Source organism: Vulpes vulpes, chromosome 6 (genome assembly GCF_048418805.1).
Source record: "Vulpes vulpes isolate BD-2025 chromosome 6, VulVul3, whole genome shotgun sequence".
NCBI lineage: Eukaryota > Metazoa > Chordata > Mammalia > Carnivora > Canidae > Vulpes > Vulpes vulpes.
Window position 1 is genome coordinate 47,499,851 of NC_132785.1, and position 22,998 is coordinate 47,522,848.

Genomic DNA, 22,998 nt, shown 5'->3' on the forward strand with positions numbered 1-22,998 from the left:
CTCGACTTCTAATTAAAGATGGGATTTCTTTCTCTGCCCATTCCTGGAAATTGCAGTGAAAATGGACTGGAAATTTTCATGTGTTAAAATGAGACCTGGATTTTAGGAGTCTTTCACTTGCATTTTAAGATACAAAAGAAAATTTTATCACTGTTGTCATGAACATTGGCTTATCAGACTTGCCATCGTGACCTTGGGTGGCCAGTTTTGTTTTTCTCAAGGAAATGTATGTGAAAGTGCCTTCCAAAGAACAAAGTACCATGTAAAATGAAGGCGTCATTGTTAGCCTTGGTTCTTTCTCTGCTTAGAATGAATGTGTGTTTGGAATGAGTCTTAGAAGAGCATCCATCAAAAGTCTGTCTAACTAATATTCTGGGAAGGACCTCCTAGAATTTCATAGAAAGGATTTTTCTACTTTTGTTAGACTCCATTTAATTTATAGAAATTTAGAACTTTTAGTGAGTGGAAGTCATTTCCACCTGTCACTTGCACACGTGCGTGTGTATGTGTGTGTGGTTGTGTGTGAGGTTGTGCATATGTATGGTTGTGTGTGTGGTTGTGTGTGTATGTAGTTGTGTGTGTGTATGTGTGGTCGTATGTGCATGGTGTATGTGGTTGTATGTGTGTGGTTGTGTGTATGTGTGGTTGTGTGTATGTGTGGTTGTATGTGCATGGTGTATGTGTGGTTGTGTGTGGTGTATGTGGTTATTGTGTGTGGTTGTGTGTATGTGTGGCTGTATGTGTGTGGTGTGTGTGTGGTTGTGTGTGATTGTAGGTGTGTAGTATGTGTGTGGTTGTGTGTATGTGTGGTTGTATGTGTGTGGTTGTGTGTGTGTATGTGTGGTGTTGTGTGTGCATGTGGTTGTGTGTGTGGTTGTGTGTACCTGCACATAGATGTTAGGCATATAGATGCCATAGCTGACGTTGATAAGGAATAGACACTGTAAAGGGAGTTATATACCATTATATAGAATATACCATTTAATCTATACTGGTTGTGGTACATATATTTATGGCTTTGGTGTTTTCGACCCCTTGATTCCAAACAGAAACCGAGCTCAGAGAGCTGAGGTGACATCACACAACTCATCAGGGTAGAGGAGCAACTACAACCCCACATAGAAAAATCGATTCTTACCCCTAACGGGAATCTCCAAATGCCCTTTCATTTATATTTTTGGTAAATTAAAAAGAAACCAGTTTCAAGGTTTCATAAAGAAACATTGTCTTAAGGATGGTCACCTCTGCTGCTCCCTTCACTCCTTTTTTTCAAAGGGTCAATGAAGTCCCTTTCTACTTCTGCCCTGGGGCCTCTTTGGTTTCTGTATTTTTATTGGTCTGTTGGGCTTCTGGTGGGAAGGCCCAGTGAGGGGCCTCTTCTGGGCGGTGTGATTCCAGGCAGGATTACACCGTCTCTGTCTCCGGGAGGTCGCAGCCTCTCTGGTCCTTCACGCGCCCCCGGGGGTCTGCATCTGATGGGTACGGGTGTGGCCAGTCATTGATCAGGGGACAGAGCACGCTGAGAGCTATTTTAAATCAAGCTCCAGAAATAGAAGTGGGGATGCTCAAACGTCAAGCCACTCACAGGAAGGAGAAATCGTTCTTTAAATACATATTTGGAGAATTTAAAAAATTAAGAGGAGGAAACCCAAAGATTTTGAAAATTAGAAACTATAAAACTCAAGGAGACAGTTTCTTTATTGTAACTAGATTTACGGAAAATAAAATTAAAGGCATCCCATAAATTACTTAAGGGATAATGAGTCCTTGACTGTCTGACTCAGAAATCGGTTTGTTTAGCAGGGACCCTTTGATGAGATCGCTAAGAGGCCCATGTCTGGCAGACAGCTAAATGCCGTAGGTGACCGAACGTGAACTGTTTTCCTTAAGGCAGTCTTAAATTTTGATCAATCTCAGCCTCAAGATCAGGCATGATTGATGTTTTCCCCTTCAAAAATGTACAAACTAGCTACAAAGCGTCAGCAAGGCGAGGACACCTGGGGTCCAAGGCCCGGGCTTGTCTGGGAGCTGAGGGGTCTGGAATGAAGGGAGGTCGCCTGGTTTAGGGAGCACAGGCCATGCTTTCCAGACTGGCCTGCTGCACCATGGAGCAGCTGCAAAAGAACGTGAGCAGCACATTCTTTTTATACAGTCAAAAACCACAGCTTTCTGAAAATCTAACACCTAGAGGAGTTTTAAATGTATTTTGAAAAATGAAGTGTCATGTAAGTAAAGACCCTAAAAATAGCTTGAGATTATTTTGTAGAGTTGAGCAGCAAGTCCTTTGGTATTTCAGGAAATACTACAGAACTTGGTTTCTTTATCCTTGAACTTCAATCTTGCTTTTCCTTTGAAGATGGGTCCCGCAGTGAACCTCGATATTCGTTATATCGGGGCGCTACAAAGCAGCCGCTCTGTAAAGAGCTCCAGCGGAATGCGATTGAGGCCTGAGATGTCGCTCACCTGGGGCCACCAGCCCTCTGAGATGGTCTTCCCTCAGTCAAGGGTCCTCAAAACAATCCCCGACTCACCCCGACCAAAGGCCTGCTTCACCCTGAACAAAACCTACAGGCTGGGAGTTCATTTATTCTTGGAATTTTCATAGAATCGTGTCTGGGACAGACCTCTCAGGTGTTTTTTGCTCAGTTTGAGTTGTGTTTTGATCGAGCAGAAACACAGCCACTGAGAGAAGCCTCCAGCCAGCCCTCCTGCAAAATTATTTCTGCGGGAATGAGTAACCCCAAGGCCCTGTGATCCACTCAGGGCTGACATCCTTGTTTCCTCGACGCAAATGGGGGTGGGCAGCAAGGAATGCTTACTACAGCAGTTCTCCAACTGCAGCAGCCTCAGTCACCCTGGGAGGGCTTGTTAAAGCAGCTCGCTGGGCCCCACCCCCGGATATTCGAGCCAGGACCTCTGGGCGAGGCCTGAGAATCTGCATCCTAATAAGCTCTCAGGGGCCTCTGCTGCCCTGGTCCAAGTAGAACACTTTGAAAATCCCTGGGTTTTGAAGATCAAATAATTTACCCCTCGGGCACATCCTCCCTCTCACCCCTGACCTTCTTGGCAGAAACAGGGTAAGTCAGCCCCTGGCCCCTGCCTGAGTTTCCCCCCAGGACAATACTGAAATTCGCTATTCAGAGCCTTAACCCTTTAGTTTAGACTTTGGTCCGCATTACAATGAAGATGAGTTCCTTGGAGTTGGAGGAGGATCAGGAGTCCATTTGGCAAACATTTGTTGAGCATATTCTTCGCACCAGGCCCTGAACTCAGCTCCGAGGATTTGAAACTGGTGGGGAGGGATCCCTGGGTGGCGCAGCGGTTTGGCGCCTGCCTTTGGCCCAGGGCGCGATCCTGGAGACCCAGGATCGAATCCCACATCGGGCTCCCGGTGCATGGAGCCTGCTTCTCCCTCCGCCTGTGTCTCTGCCTCTCTCTCTCTCTCTCTCTCTCTGTGACTATCATAAAAAATTAAAAAAAAAAATTTAAAAATTTGAAACTGGTGGGGAAAGTCTATCACGCACGCAGGGCAAAGCCTGGCGGAGCTTACACTGGGGGCAGGCGGTTCTGGAGAAGTCAGTATTCGGCTCTTGAGAATTGGGGAGTCATACTTCCAAAGGGGCACCAGGCCAGGCGCTGCTGGAAAGTGGGCTAGAGAGAGGTCATCAGAGGGGGCGGGGGGGGGGGGGGTGTCGGCGGGAGCAGGATTTCAGGATGCAGGGCAGGGAAGGCTGGCCAGCTCAGGGCTCAGGACCCCGAGAGAACCCCAGGCTGCCGGATGCCCGAAGAGGACGAGGAAGGGAGCACCAGCGAAGAAACAGGGCCAGACAGACAGCTGGGAAGGAACACTTCTGAGTTCTGCCCGGGCTGGGCTGTGAGCCGGAAGGGGCTGATCCGGATCGCATCGCCTGGCACGTTGGAAATACAACTGAAGCAGAAGTCAGAACGAACTGAGAAAAATGGAAGCATGAGCAGAGCATTGGGAGAAACGGAAACAGAAGGAACCGGAAAATAATGTAAGCAGAGATGCTGCCTCCCGGTGCAGCCCAGAAACTGGGGAGGGTAACAGGTGCCTTGCATATACGCAGGACCAATGGCAGCATATTGGGGCCTTTTTGAGAAGGAGAAAAAGGTGCCCTCTCCACGCGGACACATTTTCCCAGGGGCGCCTCTGGGCGGATGAACTAGAAGGTGCTGCTGGTCGTCCCCAGGCGCCCTGGGTGCCGGGGAGTGGCCTGGGCCGCCGCGTTTCCAACAAGCCCGCAGACCAAGTCGGCTCCCTGGGGATGCTTCCCGCCTGTTTGGGGTGACTGCCTGGGCCTGACAGTGCTGGACTCACCTGGGAGTTAGTAGCAGCTGATGGAAGAAAGCGGGGGTCAGGCTTTTGGAAGAACACTGGGGGATTTGCATTTGGGGAAACTCCTCTGTGGGTTCCCTTTGGGTGCCAGATAAGTCAGAGAACGGCGGGGATGCTCCGGATAAGTGGCCCCGCGAAGCCCGTTCCGTCGGTTCCTTTGATCTGGAAGGCACCGTCCTGCTTTCAGCGTCTGTGGCTTGGCGAGAGGTGCAGGGCTAGCCATGATGCAGGATTTTAGCAGAGAGGACGCTTGGAAGTGCATTCCTTCAATTAGTATTTATAGAGTAGCTCCTCCTTTCGTCGCCCTGGGTTGGGACAGCACTTCACTGCTTACGGAGTATTTTTTGTTTCCTCTGTGACCTGTCCTTCATGCAGCAACTGTGTAATGTAGGTGGGAACTATTATCAACATTTTACAGATGAAGAAATTAAATCTCAGAGAAATTGACTTACCCAAGGTCACATGTAGGGAAACTTTACAAAACAAAGGCTAGATGCTGGCTCATAGGACAGGGAACTTTCCGCCATTGCAGAATGTTCTATGTTGGCTGAGAGAGAAAAAAATTCCAAGCTCCCAAGACATTGCAGTCAGTAGCAATATGATGAGAGCTATGCAAACTCTGAATTTTGGAGGGGCTAAAAAGAAGCAAGTGAATTTAATTTTAATGGTAATATTTAATACAATTTGTTAAAACACTATCAACGCACCATGTAGTAAATATGAAACAATATTAATGAAGTACTTTCACATTATTTTTTGTATGAAGTATTTGAAATCAGTGTGTACTTTACACAAAAAGAACCACCCATTTAAGGAGCTGAATTCATTGGAAATTCTTATTCTGTATTTAGGTTTCATAAAATTTATGACTTAGACGTGGATTTATGTACCCAAGCCACTCCAAGCACACTTGAAAGTTTTCCAACAACTAAACTGAGGGTCAATGTTTAAGTTAAATTTACATCAATTAAGAATAAATAAAATTTAAAATTTAGTTCCTCAGTGGCACTAGCCACATTTCAAATGCTCAGAAGCCACATGTAGCTGTGGCTACCATACTGGAGAGCAAAGCCTTAACATGTAACCTTTCCTCCTGGGAATCTACAGTCTGGTAGATCCAATATGTATTTTGGTCCATGTGTTAGCAGAGTTTAGTCTCGTCCTTTGATAACCATGACAAAAATTGGTTTCCTCCATCCTTTCACATCATTGGCCATCTCCTTTGGTGGTCTTCCTTAACCTCCTTCAAATCTGCTCTCTCATCCGTGTTCCACCAACTGCCTGCTGGTACCCATTCCAGGAGATGGAGGTTGTGATGGCCCAAGGGAGACAGTGTCTTTGATCACAGTAGCTCTGTAACTTTTAGGATCGAAACATAGAACAAGCTGGAAGAAAGAGGGGACTCATGAAAAGATAGCAATATATTTAGGTACAACGTGATGTACTTCCATTTCCTTCTGGAACATTGTTGACTTGCATAGGAATCTTGCCAATGGGAAGCATGGCTCCTCTGCTTTTAAAAGCAAGTTGATCTCCCTAGAATCTGACCCTCCAAATTCTGGTTGGATTTTCATTAGTAACTGGAGATGGCAGTCTGTTCCTCCCAGGAAAATAATGACTGCTTACCCAAAACTATAAGCAAATTCCTACTCCATTCACTGGACTGGGTTGAGAGCATTATTCTTGTGTGGTTTTTAGGAATACTTGAATAATTACTCACTTGCCATCTATGCATAAATACATAAATGTTTGCCTGTTTCTTTTCCTGCACATGAAGCCATCCATGGCCAAGGTTGCACTGCCTTTGGGGATGAGCTTCTCCTTCATCTTTGTTGTCCTGTAATCCCATCAGACTTGGTCCTTCGGACTCAGGGACTCTATGTAATATTGTGTAAATATAAACTAGATGTGGCCAACCCATCATTTTAAACCTCATTATTAGTGCCTTGGCTCCACTGAATACACAGACAGGAATGTTTTCTTGTCCCTTGCTTCCCTCATCCTTTGTTCTCCACGGGGGTTAGAGATGGGGGTTGAGGTAATGAGGATGCAGGTCCAGGCTGGTCTGCGAAACCTGACCCAGAGTAAATTTGGTTATTAAACTCATCTTCTTGAACTGCCTAGTTAAGCGGGTTGATGTTAGCTGCTGGGAACACAATGCTGCCAAACAGACAAGCAGGAGCCTGCCTGTCCCCTCAAATATTTTACAATGGAGTTAGGTATGTGTCATAGCTCTTGAGGTTGCCAATTTTCTTACATGCACATCCAATTATTACTCATTCAAACACTTCTACTAAAAAGTAAAAGAAGTACTGGGATGGAGCAGCATTTCCTACTAGTCCCAAGAGGTGTCTTGCTAAATAAATGTTCCATGATCGGATAAGCTTGAGAGATGCCATTGTTTCTCTTCCCCTATTAGAGACTCACTCAAGAGCAGAGAAAAACAAAACACAAAAAAACAAAACCCCTATGGCAAGAAGCCTGTTCAGCCCAGTTTACCTGGAGTTAACGAAACTTAATTATCATGAGACCTACTTTTTCAGGGACATTTGTGAGCCGCGCAAAAATTATTACTGTTTGAACTTATTTGTACATGCTGATTTAAAATAATCAACTTCCAGTTTCCTTAAAGTTCTTATTTAAAATTTTCTTAGAAGGACACCAAGGCTAGGCATGTGGGGAAGGTAGTTTGTAGCACATAAGATCTATGAAACTGATCAGCGTCTAATACTCAGTCCTTTACTCATCCTGAACCCAACAATGTTGTTACTATTTTAAGGATTCCATAATCCTTGAAAATATTAAACGCAACCAAATATGATGATTTTAGAAATCTGAACTTACTGATTATATTTTTGTTGTAGATATGTGATTTAACTCCAGCATTCTGCAGAACAGGGCAGATGGTGACTCTGTTACAACCCAAACTGAACTAAACTAAAACTAACTTGTGTTCATCCCTTGAGTCAGTGAGATGGTCATCAGTTACACTGGTCGGTAAATATTTTTTGAGGGCCTAATAGCCATGAACTAAGGCACCAATGACATAGAAATGACAAATACAAATAGTCCTTGCCCTCTGAGGGCTTACAGTAGAGGGGAATTCTAACATGAAGCAAGTAGTAGGAGTAGAGAGCAAGCTTAAGAGACCTAAAATTAAATATTAGGAACCTTCGACCTATCCATTTCTATGTTCCAATGTCTGCAAACTGGAAAGGATGTAAAGAACAGGGAGCTCATGATTCATCCAAAATGCCAATACCCTTATCATATAGGAGAGACATATCCTGAATGATTGTTGATAGCATCTCCAACAATATAATCAATGGCCTAACTGTGAAATTAATCAGAAGCCACGATTGTAATATGCTGTTTGGGCGATGAGGCGCATTAGATGGGATTGTTTCGGAATGCCTAATTATTGTGTCTGCCACACTCATGTGTTTGAGTCATTCCTAACTTTTGGACTGCTGCCTAGATTATTTCTGCAGTACGGTTGCAGTTGTGTGTTCTCTCTCTCTTTCTCTCTCTAATGCATAACTTCCCTCACTAGCCTCTAAGCTCAAAGCTCTACACTGCACTTTTGCAAATTCTAGGTAAGAGCTAAAACAGTTTGTCAAAGTGTTGATTCCACCGAGTTTGGGTGTAAGTTGATGTCTTCTTTGTGTTCTGCAGGTTCATGATTTAAAAGTGCCTGTGTGGAGTCACTTTTGCTGGGAACTGCAGCAAAAGCCCGAGCTCTCGTGGTGTTCAGATCGTTCTTCCGTCAAATCCACATTACCCTGATCTTGCAGTGGATGAAGATACCTCAGATTGTCTGACTTTGCCAACTGATCGATTTCAGAATCTAGAAAGGTGGGAGGAAAGAGAGATCTGGCCAAGATCTGGGCGTCTAGGTGACTTATTTTCCAGCACCGTCAATAGCTGTGAGCGTCAGAACTGAATATTCTCCCAAGGAGTGCCATGATATTGAAGTCACTTTATTAAAAACAGTGGTGTCTGCAGATCGGTCAAGAGACTCGGACATTTACAGCCAGAGATGACACTGAGCATGCTTCTGCCGCGGCCCGCAGTCTCCAAGTGGGGCATATTGATTGATGAGTGACTGCCTGCCGATAGATTCCCTCCTCACTGCTTCCTGGATTGGACTTCACTAAGCAATTTATCACTTACCTTCCGACGCACATGTGGGGGTTTTCACAACAGTAGTTTCAGAATCACTGGGACCTGGATTGATTTCATCATTTGACGGAAACGAACAGAATCCCCGTCGTCCCTTGAGCACCATGGCCTTGAACGTGGCCCCCGTCAGAGACACAAAGTGGCTGACGTTAGAGGTCTGCAGGCAGTTCCAGAGGGGCACCTGCTCCCGCTCCGACGAGGAGTGCAAATTTGCTCACCCCCCCAAGAGCTGCCAGGTGGAGAACGGAAGAGTCATTGCCTGCTTCGATTCCCTCAAGGTAAGGGGATGCGTTTCACGTGTCCCATCCTTGGCACACTGGACTTTCCAAGGGAATGTTCTCTGTGGTACTTTCATGGGGGTTCGATGGTTATTTTTAGGCTCTATTTTCTTGTTTGTGGTGACTGGTGGGAGATTTTCACCCACGTTTTTTAGTATCGGGCATACATAAATTTTTCACAGATCCATGTTTAAATTAAAAATACATGATGGTGTATTTTGGGTCTGGCATGACATTCATGTACCCAAGAGTTTTAAATCAAAGTCTGGCTTGTGACAACTGAAGATAAATATTTTATTAACGTTTGATCTTCTGGAGGTTATATAAAGGTGAAGAAATTGAATGTGTCACTTTTATGTGCCAGTTACTCTGATTCTCCTCTCGAAGAATTTTCTACTCTTGTGGCTTTCTTTCTTGACCAAGGGCTTCCTAAAATACTTCTAAATAGGTTTTTCATTCTCTCTGACAATTCGTCATGGCTAAGAGAAATTATTGAGTACACACTCAATACTCCTGAGAACCCACTATGTATTAGTTAACCCATCACAGAAGGAATGAATGTAATTCAAGATAGCATCTTTCAGCTCACTATCTGGGAGGGAAAATATAGCACGTCAGCAAATAACTAATATAGTAGATAGAAAGGGACACAAGCTTTAAGGGAGAAATAGACTTCTGTGGGGATACATAGAAGAGAGAGGTGGCTTCCAGCTAACTATTTCAAGAAATTTTTTAGACGGTTGAAGCAACCCAAGTTGTACACCAATGCTGGCAAGGTTTGGACTTGCAGAAATAGGGGAATTATAATGAAATATCTAATTGAAAGGAAGTACAAGTGACTCAGCCCATAATTCTTTGAGGTTTATTTTGCCCTAAAATATGAATTCGGTGAATCCCAGATTGTCTAAGACAGTCTGAGCATCATCATGTATTGTTTCAAATGGAGGTAAGATACATGGCTTAAAAAGAACTTAACGTTTATATCTCTGCAAAACTTCATATAAATAAGCTTACCAAAGAGTTAAAAAAAAAAAAAAAAAAGTTGATCCAAGCTCCTGGGAAGTTGTACTGCTGGGAGTTTACAAAATAGTGACATTAGCCTGCTCTTAGATATTGAAGGGTTGGGTATGTTTTGGGGGATGATTTCTAGCTTAAAGTAAAAAGTTATGTCTTATGATATTTGCAAGTCAAAACTGAAATTTAAGAATTCATATATTTAAGTATATCTTAAAGGGAAAATTTGTCTAGACAGGAAAAGCAGAAGGATACATTTGTAGTCTAAGAGAAGTATTTTAAGGGTTAAAACTTGAAAAATTAGCTGTTATTTATCTTAATAACTACCCTATTTTATCCTTTTTTTATCAAAAGCTTATTAGATCAGACTTTAAAAGTATGAATTATTTTGTCTACACAGAAATAGATGGGTAAATCATAATTATATAAAGTAAAACAGTATAAGCATATTTTTATATTAGTATTTATTTTGCTTTTAGTCAAACAAGTAAACTGAGTATGTACTTGCTTCTGTGGAAGTCACCAATGGAAGGATTCACTATAAAAAGCAGTATAGATTAAAAACTAGATCAAAAGAACTTCAAGATATGGAAACAGGTCAGAGACAAGAAATTCATTTTCCAGGTCATCCCACTTCCTTTTATTTATTTATTTATTTATTTATTTATTTATTTATTTATTTATAAAGATTTATTTATTTATTCATGATAGACACAGAGAGATAGAGAGAGAGAGAGAGGCAGAGACACAGGAGGAGGGAGAAGCAGGCTCCATGCCGGGAGCCCGACGTGGGTCTCGATCCCGGGACTCGATCCCGGGACTCCAGGATCACACCCTGGGCCAAAGGCAGGCGCTAAACCACTGAGCCACCCAGGGATCTCCCCCACTGAGCCATCCAGGGATCCCCCTTCCTTCCTTTTATTAATCCAAGCCTTCTCTGGTTGCATATTTAGCATGAAAACAGCATTTTAGGAGATTTCTTAGAAATTTTAATTCTTCAAACTAGTTAAGGAGATATGAGGGAGATATGCCCAATGTATCAAGGCTAAGTATTTCTTGAACATCAAGAGGACAGCTGCCAGACCCTTATAATTTATTACCTCACTGTGAATTCACCAGGACCACAATTGTTTGAGGATTCCAACCCACAGGGAAAGGATCAAGAAAGGCTATGTTCAGTATAAAAACATGAACCGAGCCATGAGAATGTTGAGCTTTAAAGATCATTTTCAGAAGTGTCTAGTAGAATCATTTTCAAGTGTTGAAGCATAGTTGCATATTCTCCTAAGTTATCAGTTCCCTTTTAAAGTTGTAAAATTTCAGATTATCGAATTTGAGTGTGATGCTATTTATTTTTAAAGTTGTGAAACTGTAGACAATGTGAAAGGAGCCCACAGGCACAAGAGTAAGACCCAAGTATACATGCCTGCTCCACCACTTCCTCGCTTTGGGTGGGTCACCTATCACTTCGTAGCTTTATTGTTTGTCGGTAAAATGAGGCTATTCACCACTGAAATTGGCTCAGGAATGCACAGTACCCAGCACCATGCTGGCATATTCACCTTGCAAGGTGGATATAAGAATTACGAGTTCTTTTTTTTTTTTTTTTTTTTTTTTAGAATTACGAGTTCTTACAATAAGGACAGGCAAATAAAAAAGGCACCCCAAAGTGGGAGCTGAAAAGAAAAATTATGATGACAATAATACTTAAGCTGTTTAATCTTACTTCATGTAATATATATATTTTTAAGATTTCATTTATTTGTTCATCAGAGACACAGAAACATAGGCAGAGGGAGAAGGACTCGATCCCAGGGATCCCAGGACACCGGGATCATGACCTGAGCCAAAGGCAGATGCTCAACCACTGAGCCACCCAGATGCCCCTCATTTAATATGTTAAATAAAACCATGTTGCTCAGTGGAACCAGCCTAAAACCGAAGTGCAAGGGCTTTGATGTCAGGCCAGGGCTTGAATGAATTCTGGCTGGCTGCAGGCAAGCTATATCATTTGAGACAAATTATTTTATCTCCTTGATTTCAGTTTCCTCTTGTTTAAAATTGAAGTAATAATTCCATCTTCATAAGGTTACTGCAAAGACCAACTGGCCTAGGATATGCTGGAAGCCTAGCATAGGATGGGACATGGTAGGGACTGGTCATGTTAGTTATTTTCCCTTTATAATAAAGTATCACAGCCTAGACGTTGGTTTCGATGACTGGCTTTATAGGCAAGACGTGTCCAACCCATAAAACATCCAACTGTTCATGTATCCAAACTCTTAAGAACCTACTTACTGTGTGAGCAAATTACTCAGCATTGCAAATTAGTCATGAGATTACAAGAAATTAAGTGTGAGGCAGACATTATTTTTGTTGTTATTATTTGTTACAAAATTTTCTCAAACATTATGGAGTATTTTTATTCATGAAAACAAGTAAGAGGAAACTATGTTGGCATATCAATATAGCAACCAGTCTACTGTGAGCCTGAGCTATTCCTTTTGTTTGTTTTTCGTGATGAGTTATTTGCATCCATGAGTAAACATCCATAAACACATACTAAACAAATTTGTACGAGGTTAGAAAAGAGATTTGCTGAGGTCTTTGGAAAGAGAATTGTACATATTTAAATACTTTTATTAAAAATGTTCCAGAAAATAGAGCAGAGTTCTTAGAATGACAACCGTACTTTATTCACAACTGTTAACCTTGTTGCAGTTTAAGTGAAACCACCAGGCATGCAGGGCATTTGTGATATTTTTTTAACAGTAGAGTTGCTTAAATTTTTTCCAGAAGGCCAGAACATTCCGGAACATTGTGTTTTACAAGCTAGGTTCACTTGACAAAATGCAAATTGCTTTGTGAGCAATGAACTTCCCTGTAGCCTTGACCAACCCCATCTCTGTGCCTTTATAATCCATAAAACAGTCTCCCTTCATGGTTGAGATGTTTGAGGTTTTTCTTTTCATGTTCTTTTCCCTGTAACCTGAGAGGAACTAATCTGGATTGTTTTGTAAATTGAAACATTGAATACATGCATTTGCTTTAGTTCTTATCAAGACTAGAGGTTTCACCACTTGATGAGGTATTTAATATATTTGCTTAAACATTTTAATTCAAACTGGACTTAAAAATGAAACAATTTTTAAAAATTAAATTAAAATCCTGTTGCTAATTTTGGCAAAAGAAACCAAAGCATTCCTAGAGTATTTGGAGAAGTTGTTTAGACTTTACATAATAAAAATTCGTTCAAAGATAGTGTGATTCTTTTCACACCTGAATAAGATGATGTCACTCCCCTATTCAAGACCTCCCAGTGGCTTCCATCTCATTTGAGTAAAGACTAATCCTCAGGAAAGCTGTTTAGGCCCTAAGAGATCTGCTTCTCAGCCCAATCACCAGACGTCAGTCCTATTCCTGTCCCTGCATCCAATCCACTGCAGCCACCCTGCCTCTTTGCTGTTCCCTGGATGGGCCAACTAGGCTTCTACCTTAGGATGTTTGAACTTGCTCTTTGCTCTGCCTGGAATATTCTTGCGTAGGTTGTATGGGCAGCCTGTACCTCATTCCCTTCAGGTTTTCAATCAAAAATGCCAAAGGTGAAGCCTGTTTGCCAACCTTATTTCAAATAGTTTTTTCCCCATTGCTGTGACTCCATTTCCTCATCATCTGGCTTACTCTTTGCCTTAACGGTATCGCCTCCTGATAAACCCTATGCATACTTCGTTTTTGCTCGTTATCTGTCCCCCTGCATTCTGCTGGAATGTAAGCTCTATGTAGATAATAATTACATCTTTTTTGATCACTGTCGTATTCCCCAGAGCCTAGAAAAATGTCTCATACACATTAGATACTCAATAAGCATTTGTTGAATGGTAGAGCATGTTCATCAGGAAAGTATTCAAATCTCTCAGATAGGGCTGCTGCATATGGCTGTACAGTAGGGTTGCATTTCTCAACATAGTCTATGTAGCCAGCATCCACTGGAGTTGTGCAGTGCAGAGCCTGTGCAGCCATGTGCTATGATCCCATTCTCAATATCCCAGTAGATTTCAAAATCAGGAATTGGAGGACACCAATGACTCTAGAAGTATAATACAGCATTAGAAAGTTGACAAATTATTTCACTTTCTCTGAAGCTACACAGGATGCAGAAACTACTTTTTATTATTCTCTAAGTTTCAAAAATGTAAAAAAGTAGATTCTGTTCACTTATTTACAGGATGCTGGCTATAAGTTGGCTGATGGCAAATAAAATTTTAATCATCATATATATATGGGTGAAAATTTCAAAATAAAAAATGGTAGATAGGTGACCATTTTGGATAGTCCTTAAAAACATACTAAAAAATGTATGTTATTGGCCTTGACCTTAACTTTATGTTCTTGAATTGCTTTCAAATAGAGGCTAATTCTTTGCAGAACTTGCTTGAGTATTTTTTAAGTTATATGCTCAATTCTGGCTTGATTTGAAAAATATAATCTCAGATAATTATTTCCTTATCAATAGAAATCTCTGTAGTCAGATAGAGACTACTATCTGCCAAGCACTTGTCATGCATTATCAGTTCCTTCTGACAACTCTATAAGGTAAATGCCATTCAGCCAACCATTATGGCTGTGGATACAGGTTCAAAACTGTGAGTGACTCGCATGTAACTTATAATGGTGGGAAAAGGGTCTAATTGAGGCAGCCAAAGCTGCCACCACCCCATCCCTCCCCCTAACTCCTCTTACAAAATAAATCATTGGTCTAATAAATTCTAAACCTCTTAATATCTCAATAATATTCATGTTTAACAAGTTTAACACATTGAAGTGTCAAAATCATTCTAAATTGGAAGCCCCCAGGAATAGACCAATTTAGGTACTAAGAGATTAAATATTTGAAAAGGAGAGAGAGCCAGGCACATGTATTGATTTTTGTTTGTATTTGTGAACAAACAGTATATCATCACTTACTAGGTCTCAGTAACAAAAGTGGCACTGGTCCAAGGTCTTGGTGTCTGTGTGCGCCCATGTGATTGTGCAACATATGATTTTGGATGTTCTGATAAAGTGCAGGACATGTTTTACTTTAAGGATTCTTGGACCTGCCAATTCTACTTCCTGCATATAAGAGGTCATTTTCATGCCATCTGACTTCTGCCCTCCCTGGCAAATCAACCACCTGCCCCTTGGTGACATTATTCAGACCTCCATATAACAGTTTATCCCTCTGTGTGTCCCCATAAGCCTCCTAAAGGTTGGATTGAGTCTTATTCATCTCTGTGTCCAAGCACCTAGCATGGCATCTGGCACATAGGAGAAAGGCAATAATAACCATTCAAAGAGTGCACAAATTAACGAAAGAGTCCCCCGAATGTTTCAAAAGGGACTTACTGATGATCATCAGTGAACCTCACACCCCAAATGTCTCTGTGTGGTGATTCATCCTTTTTTAAAAATTCTCTGTTTTGTTCTGCAAGCCTGAGCAGCCCCTTCTTTGGAGTTCTCTCCTGCTCTTTTCCACCATGGTACACTCCTCGTTCTTCTATCACTGCAACCTTCCTTCCAGTTTCTCCTCTAATGCCACCTCTTCCTCTCCTGCTCCCCTATGTGAATACTCACTCCCCTATGGGAAGACTCAGTGTTGCCCCTTTTGTAGGTCAGGTCGGTGGTCAGTTCTGAAAGGGTCAGCATTCAGTTCCTACCTCTGTGCCTATCAATCCCCATTCTGGGTGTCCCCAGAATCCCCATTCTTTCCTTGCCAACCTCTCTGGCTCCAGATGCCCACCCAACACCCCATATGCATGGTTCATACTTGCCTGTAGTTCAACATATCTAAATCCAAACTCTTCATTTTGTCCTCACCCCAAGTCATCACCCCACTCCATCCTTATGCCTTGTACTCCAGGCACAAAACCTTAGCTTGATACTGACCACCCTGCTCAGGACTCTTAATCTTTCTTTTTCCTTCTTCTTCTCGTTGTGGGGAAGTATAACATCCTTAAGAATTAATAAAAACTATGAAATGTTTACCCAATATGGACAATTGCAACAATCTTAAGATCTCAAGGGTTTCATGTTAGCCTCTAGAAACTATCTATAGACTGAAAGTCAAAAAACTCTCACCTACAGAGAAGTCCCACACATTAAGTGGGCACAAGATGACCAAGGATCGTTAAAGATATCTTTGGGTTATTTCTCAGATTTGCCTAGAGCCAAGATTAACATCCAGATCCTTCCTGATGCTCGAGATATTTCTACACTAAAGAAGAATTTACTCCTAGCTTCCAGGACAAGAGGACAGCCATTGCTCTGGTGTAAGTGCAGGTGCAATCAGTTTCAGTGCCTTTGGTGAGCCAAGGAATGGGGATTCTCAAGCAATGTGGCATCTGCCTCAGTGTCCTATTTAGGGATAGCACGTATGTGACATTTTTGAGTGGCACCACCTTCCTGGGGACACAGCTTCTACCATTGAGAAATCTATATTCTAACCTGTCTAAAATTAAGAGCCAGACAAAATAATCTCTGTATTGGTTTCCTAGGGTTGTCATAACACATTACCAAAGACAGGGCAGCTTAAAACAACAGAAATTTATCATCTGTCAGTTCTGGGGGTTGCGAGTCCGATCAAGTGTTGGCAGGACCATGCTCCCTCTGAAGCTGGTGTGAGAGAACGCTTCCTTCCCTCTTCTAGCTGCTGGTAACTCAGTGTATTCTCTGGCTTGTGGCAACATACCTCAGATCTCTACCTCCACTTTCGTAGATGTCTGTCTTCCCATGTGTCTCTCTTCTCATGGTCCTCCCTCTGAGTCTGTGTGTAAATATCCCCTTCTTACAGGGACACCAGTTATACTAGTGATATCTGCGATGTCCCTACCTCAAAATCAAGTCACCTTCTGGGGCATGGGGGTTAATCCTTCAATTCATCTTTTGGGTGGAGGAGGGGACATAGTTCAAACATAAGAATAATATCGAAATCTAGAAGACATCAGAAGTCAAATACTGTAGTCTAATTCATGAGCCCAGACTGGTTTCAAAATCTGCCTCTACACCCTGCCCTGCATAGCCACTTGCCATCATCAGAGTTGGCAAGAGTCTTTGGTATGGAGTAGAAGAAAGAGAGGTGATCAGTTGACATTCCATGATTACAATAACCTGTGTTTAAAACGTGAAAATAGATTAAAAAAATCTACAGAGAAAAATGACAAAATTTATTTTCTCCAAAAACCAAATGGAATAAAGTATCACTTTTAACCTTAATTATATTCCTTAATAATTCTATTTGTTTATTATTCCATTTGCCTTGGGCAGTGATGCTAACTTGTTAGTCTGTGTAGCAGTTTCTTATGAAACCATTTTTCACAAAGGCTTAAGGAGAAAGAAACATTTACCATGATTTGCTTAATAGACTATTTTTTTTTTCCTGAAAATGGAAATAGCATTTTGTCAGGACCCTTCTTCCTTTTGTTCAGACTTGTGTTTTTCTCTTAGGATGTTTTTCATACAACGGCGAAGTATGAAGCAAAGACTAAGTAAAAGCATTGGCCTGGGAGTGTGTATCTGAGCCCTGGCTTTCCTGCACCTACTCTTACATCATTTCACCTCTCTGAGTGGGCTCCAGGTGCCCCGTGGAGAAATATTCATTCATACATCCACTCCTTTGTTCATTCATTCATTCATTCATTCCCTCTTTCACTAAACAAGCAAAATCTGAAGGACTCAGCAGGAAATATGAGTGAGGCACTCTATCTGCACTCACTGTTGGGGAAACTCGGGGACCAGTGCAGGCTACAGAGGAATGATAGAAGAGCACATGACCCCACTGCCACTCAGCCACACACAGCTGCTGTCTGGCTTCTGAGAATCCTGGGGATATTTTTTAAAGATGTGTTTATTAATTTGAGAGAGAGGGAGAGAGAGAGAGAGAGAGAGAGAGAGAGAGAGAGCATGAGCAGAGGGTAGGGGAGCAGCAGAGGGAGAGGGAGAGGGAGAAGGAGATTCCTTGCTGAGCAGTGACTCTGATGTGGGGCTTGATCCTAGGGCCTTGGATTCATGACCTGAGCCGAAGGCAGACGCTTAACCCACTGAGCCACCCAGGTGCCCTGAATCCTGGGGATTTTTAGAAAAGAACCAGAGATCCATATTTTGGTGTGAAGTTTTCCAATTTCTAAATATTGACAACCAATTAAAATATTTTCAAACAAAACACACTTCCAGGCTGGATTCTGTCTATAGGCTGCGACGCTTAACCTCTGTTCAAAACCAATAAACAAATATTGATTGTGGGACAGGTGCTGCTGAGCGCCGGGAACAGAGCAGTGCATACCCCTCCATCAGTAGCCATCACTGAGGACAGATCACATTCATCAACTGCTCTGAGTCATCCTTGGAAGACGTTATGCACATCATGTTGATGAATCACTGTCCGGTATCCCCCTACCTCACTGGCCACTCCTGCTCTGTCTGCCTTCCTGATTCCTCCTCCTTCTGACCTCTGACTGCTGACATCATTCCAGCCTTGGTCTTTTTTTTTTTTTTTTTTTTTTTTTCCAGCCTTGGTCTTTGAATATCCCTGTGTTTCCTCACATCCACAGTGACCACCTTAGCCTTGTAACTCACCAGGTGTGATCTTGCCTCAGAGCCTTGGTACTTTCTCGCCCATATTCCAGAGAACTGGTTTCCCTAGATGACCTCATACAATCTAATGACTGTATACATTTTTCCTTTGCTGAACATTTCTTAATTTCTATCTCTGGCCCTGATTTCTCCCCCTAAGCTCATGTATTAAATCGCCTTCCACTTGTGTCATTTTTACCTTGATATTTAAGTGACATCTCATATTCAGTGCATTTACTAAGTTTTTGGCTTCCCTTTCAACCTACTGTTCCCAGTGTCCCTATTTTCAGATGGTGCTGTTTATTCACTTGATCAAATATAACATTTTGAAACTCAGCTTCAGTCTTCTCTTACCATTACCACCCTATCCAGTCTATCAATAAGCCCTGCTTTCTCCACCTTCAGAAGATTTCCTAAACCCGAGCACTTTCCAGCACTCCTGTCATGACCGCCCTGGCCCAAACCACCAGCCTATATAATGGTGCCTGCATTTTCACTCCCTCCTTGAGCAGAGTGACCTAGCAGTTATGTTGCTCTTGGTGTCCATCTCATTTCTGAAATCACAGCCCCACAGGCACCCTGTGATTGGGCCCCATTAGTTGACCACACCTTCCTACCACCACCACTGCTCTGCTATCACACTGGCCTTTTTGTTTCCTGGGGCCTTTGCATGGGCTGCTCTCTCTACTTGGAATGTTTTTCTCCCACGTAGTAGCTGCAAGCCTCAGCGCTTGACTTTCATCTGGACTTCGCTAAAATGGCAAACATCTATCCACAAAAGCAATCTCAGAAATGATCCTTAAGGAATGACCTATCTGTGTGTCTTCTCTGTGTCTCCACCATGACAAGATGAGGCTGTAGGGCAGGGACCTCCCTATTCTATCCCTGTACCCAGCACTCATGGGGGGCTCCATCAAATTTGCGACATATATCCGTAAGTCTTATACTTTTAAATACCACTGTTCTGACAAAATTCAAATCACCTTTCTGGCTACTTACTGCTTAATATTTTTCCGTCAATCTACAGACAGATAAAACCTCAAAGGTAAAGGCTTTGTACAAATAAGCTCTTTGCTTTACAGCCCAAAAGGTGTTTCTGGGTCATGTTCATGTTTCCGGCTGCCTTGATAGGTCACATGGAGACTTGCTCATAAGTGACAGCTAAGAGCTATTAAAATTCATGGATTGGCTTGTTGGGCCACTGTGAGCAACTCAGTTCCCAAAAGCCTGGTTATAGACTTATGCTGGTATTGGACAAGATTTCCACTACTCTGCTATAAAATAGGGACACTGAAATACTTTTGTTTTAGTTTTGTTTCATTTTTATTGTGGTAAGAACATACAACAGGAGATCACCCTCTTAACAAATTTTTAAAGGCATGACACAATGTTGTTATCTACAGACAAGTTGTACTGCACCATTCTAGAATTTATTCATCTTGAACAACTGAAATTGTATAAAAATACGTTTTTTTCATAAAGGGAAATTCTTTCAATTCAAAAATCTATTTTTTTATTCAGAGATTGTCTCTTCTTCTTTTTTTTTACTATCATAATATTCCTTTTGTGTCTAAAAAGGTTTTCTTAACAGATGAGTTTTATTGTTCTTTTTTCCTTAATGTCCTTACTCAGCAAAAGAAAAAGTGGGCAACTCTGTGCCAGTTTCCCATACTTCTTAGGAATTATTACTACTCCATAAAATTCAAAGATAGGGACCTACTCATCCATACTCTCTGGCCTGAAATCCCCACCATCAGACTCACTGGTTTGAGTCATGCACACAAGAAAGGCTTTGGCATTAGTAAGTCACTGGTAAGTCCACATGTTACCGGAAAGGAACCCAGAAGTTCCTCAGGCCTTTTTGGAGGACAGATTGATCCATTGAATAAGCAAATTTTCATTGGTGAGATGGAGGAGTGGTGGTTGCTCAAGCCTCATGGAGACTTTGAAACCTAGAACAGACCCAGAACATGTCTGTTTCAGTGTGCGGGAGCAAGTCCCCAAGGAGCCAGAGGCAGTAGACATCCAGTGCAAGGCTCTACACCAGAAAAGGGGACTCATTTCTGGGGCTGGGGAGACCAGGGCTCTTCTTGGGGGGGTTTCCCCAATGACAGGCTGCACCTGTTTTATAATTTCCTCATGAACTGACCTGCTAATACTAAGTAGTATATTCTTTCCACTTGGTTTATTTCAATTTCCTTTGGCTCAAAGATTACAGTCTAGTTTGTATTACTCTTTCTCAGCACCATCATGATCAAGAAGAATAAAATTGACGGAGGACAAATCTTATCCACCCCCAGCACCGACCTTTGGGATTCAGGGAGTGAATGTTAACATATTTGTTTGTGACCAACCTTACCTGGCCATCCTGCCTGACCCACCAGCATTTTGGGGATATGTCTAATGAGAGTATTTTCTTATGACCGAGCTGGTGGTAACGGTATGGGTAATGAATGGTAAGCCCCTTCAAAGGTGAGATATTGCCAAGAGAAGGAGGAAGGGAAAGTGACTCAAAGGTTTTGACCCAGTTAAAGGAAAACAAAATGACTATTTCACCTTGAGACATGTTTATGTGTCACTTAGTCTACTGTCATTTAAGTGACATTTTGTATTGTTAAAAAATTATTGCTTTTAGTTTTCGACTGAATAAGTGATATGGATACTAAGGTACATTCGTGACCATCTTAATATAAAAGCATGCTTGTTGCAAAGTAGGATACATTATATATTGGTTTTTTAAAAAATACCTGTCTGGTCCACATCTCAAATCTCATTCAAAAGAACATTTCAAGTGCTCCCAGCCCTCAGTAAAATCATTAATAATGACACCAAAGATATTATTTCCACACCTGCCATAAAACGAAGCACTGACCCAGATGCTCAGGATGTAAAATTAATCATCAGCAGCTTCATTTGAGAAATTTAATTCACATCGCTTCTCTTCTGCTCCCGTCGGGTGCTTGGTTGTTAACAGGAATGGTGATCGCGGGAAAATATGGGGATAGCAGAATTCTTAATGAAGAATCCTGGCAGATCCAGATGTTCTGCATGGTATGTAAAGCTGCAGAGAACGAAGTTCATTTCCTAGAGAATTCAAATATCTTTGTCCATTGATTTATTCTAAAGCTGTCATTGGGCCCCCACTAAGTGCTGAGCACTATGTTTGGTGCCTAAACAAGACACAAGTTCCCCCCCCTGGAACTCACAGTCGAGTAGAGGAAACAAGAGACAAGTCAACAAACTAATCAAATAATCACAACTTATCAAGACTGCTGTTCATTCAGGAAATACTGAGTGCCCACAGAGTGACAGGCATTGGGCCAGACACTGGCAATATAGCCTGTTATAAGAGCAGCACAGTTTCTTGACCTCATGGGGTTTTTGTTCCAGTGAGAGTGACAGAAAGCAAATCACTAAAAACAGTACCTTCTACCCCCACTCCTCCAAATATTTAGTTACGTTCAAGCCATGAGAAATGCTAAGCTGGAAATAAACTGGGATAGAAACCGGTATGATCAGGGAAGAATGTAAACAGAAAAGGTGGCCTGGGATGCTTTCTTCAAGGAGCCGCTTTCTGAACAGAGACCTGAGGGACGAGGAGGAGGCAACCATGTGGAGAGAGAGGAGCCCTGAAGCCTGGAGATAAAAGTACTTGCCTCTTTCTGAAGACAGGACACAGGGTGACTAGAGCTTGATCAGTCCATTGGGAGAGGGTACCCCCAAGACAGTAAGTAAGAGAAATCCTGTAGGAGTTTGAGTCCTCTGCTCAGGACTAGGATTGACACAAGAGGATGACATGTTCCCATTTGCCTGTTGAGATGGCCGCTCTGCCTAGAGAAGGAGTTGCAGGAGGAGGCTGGTCCTCAAGATCATTTGAGAGTCTTTCCATCATCCAGATTGAATTACTTTTAAAATTCCAGGTGTCTTTGAAATTTTTTTTTAAAAAGCCTGTGTGACCATCCAAGGGACCCCTTCATGCTTAGTTTGGAACTTTTATCAGGGGTCTGCAGTGTCCTCACGGTAGACTTTGTCAGATGGAAGAATTGCACCGGAAGAGAGAGGATTCAGTTAGTTAGACCTCCTGGCCATGTTGATAAAACATAGTCTTATGGATCACTGCCTGGTGTCCAAAAAGACCAAGCTCAATTCGAGCGAGAGACCAACATTCTCCATGAACTCTATCACTTCTATCTGGTAGCAGGCCACAATGCAGAAGAAACTTCTTTTAAAAGAAAATCTTCTTTAATTTCCTTAATCTTAAACTTTTCTAGCTGACCTCCTGTGCCTCTGTCTCCCTTTTGTCTCTTAACTTCTTCCACTGCCCCCCAAATCCTTCACCCACCAATCCGTGGCTGTCCAATATTGCGCCATATTCCTCGAGAGACATGGACCTGTAAGACATAGTTCGGGCTCTCATGGGTTTTATAAAATAACCGAGGAGACAAATAGCCATACAGAATTAACAACCAAATACTAAACTATTTGGCACTAATTTTTTGAAAGTGACTGTTTTAGGAAAGAGACATATGGCCTGCAAGAGGCGACCAAAACATGTTAAGA

The 22,998-nt window shown here is 42.1% G+C and overlaps 1 protein-coding gene across 8 annotated transcripts in view; it reads left to right on the top strand.

Moving 5' to 3' along the window:
* Positions 1 to 22,998, top strand: part of MBNL2 (muscleblind like splicing regulator 2) — a 161,933-nt gene that overhangs the window by 42,317 nt on the left and 96,618 nt on the right. For all 8 annotated transcript variants that reach the window (XM_026003648.2, XM_026003650.2, XM_026003644.2 and 5 more), the window contains exon 2: positions 8,033 to 8,817. In XM_026003648.2, coding sequence (XP_025859433.1) covers positions 8,644 to 8,817 — 174 coding nt within the window. In that variant the 5' untranslated portion in view covers positions 8,033 to 8,643. The remainder of the gene's footprint in view (positions 1 to 8,032; positions 8,818 to 22,998) is intronic.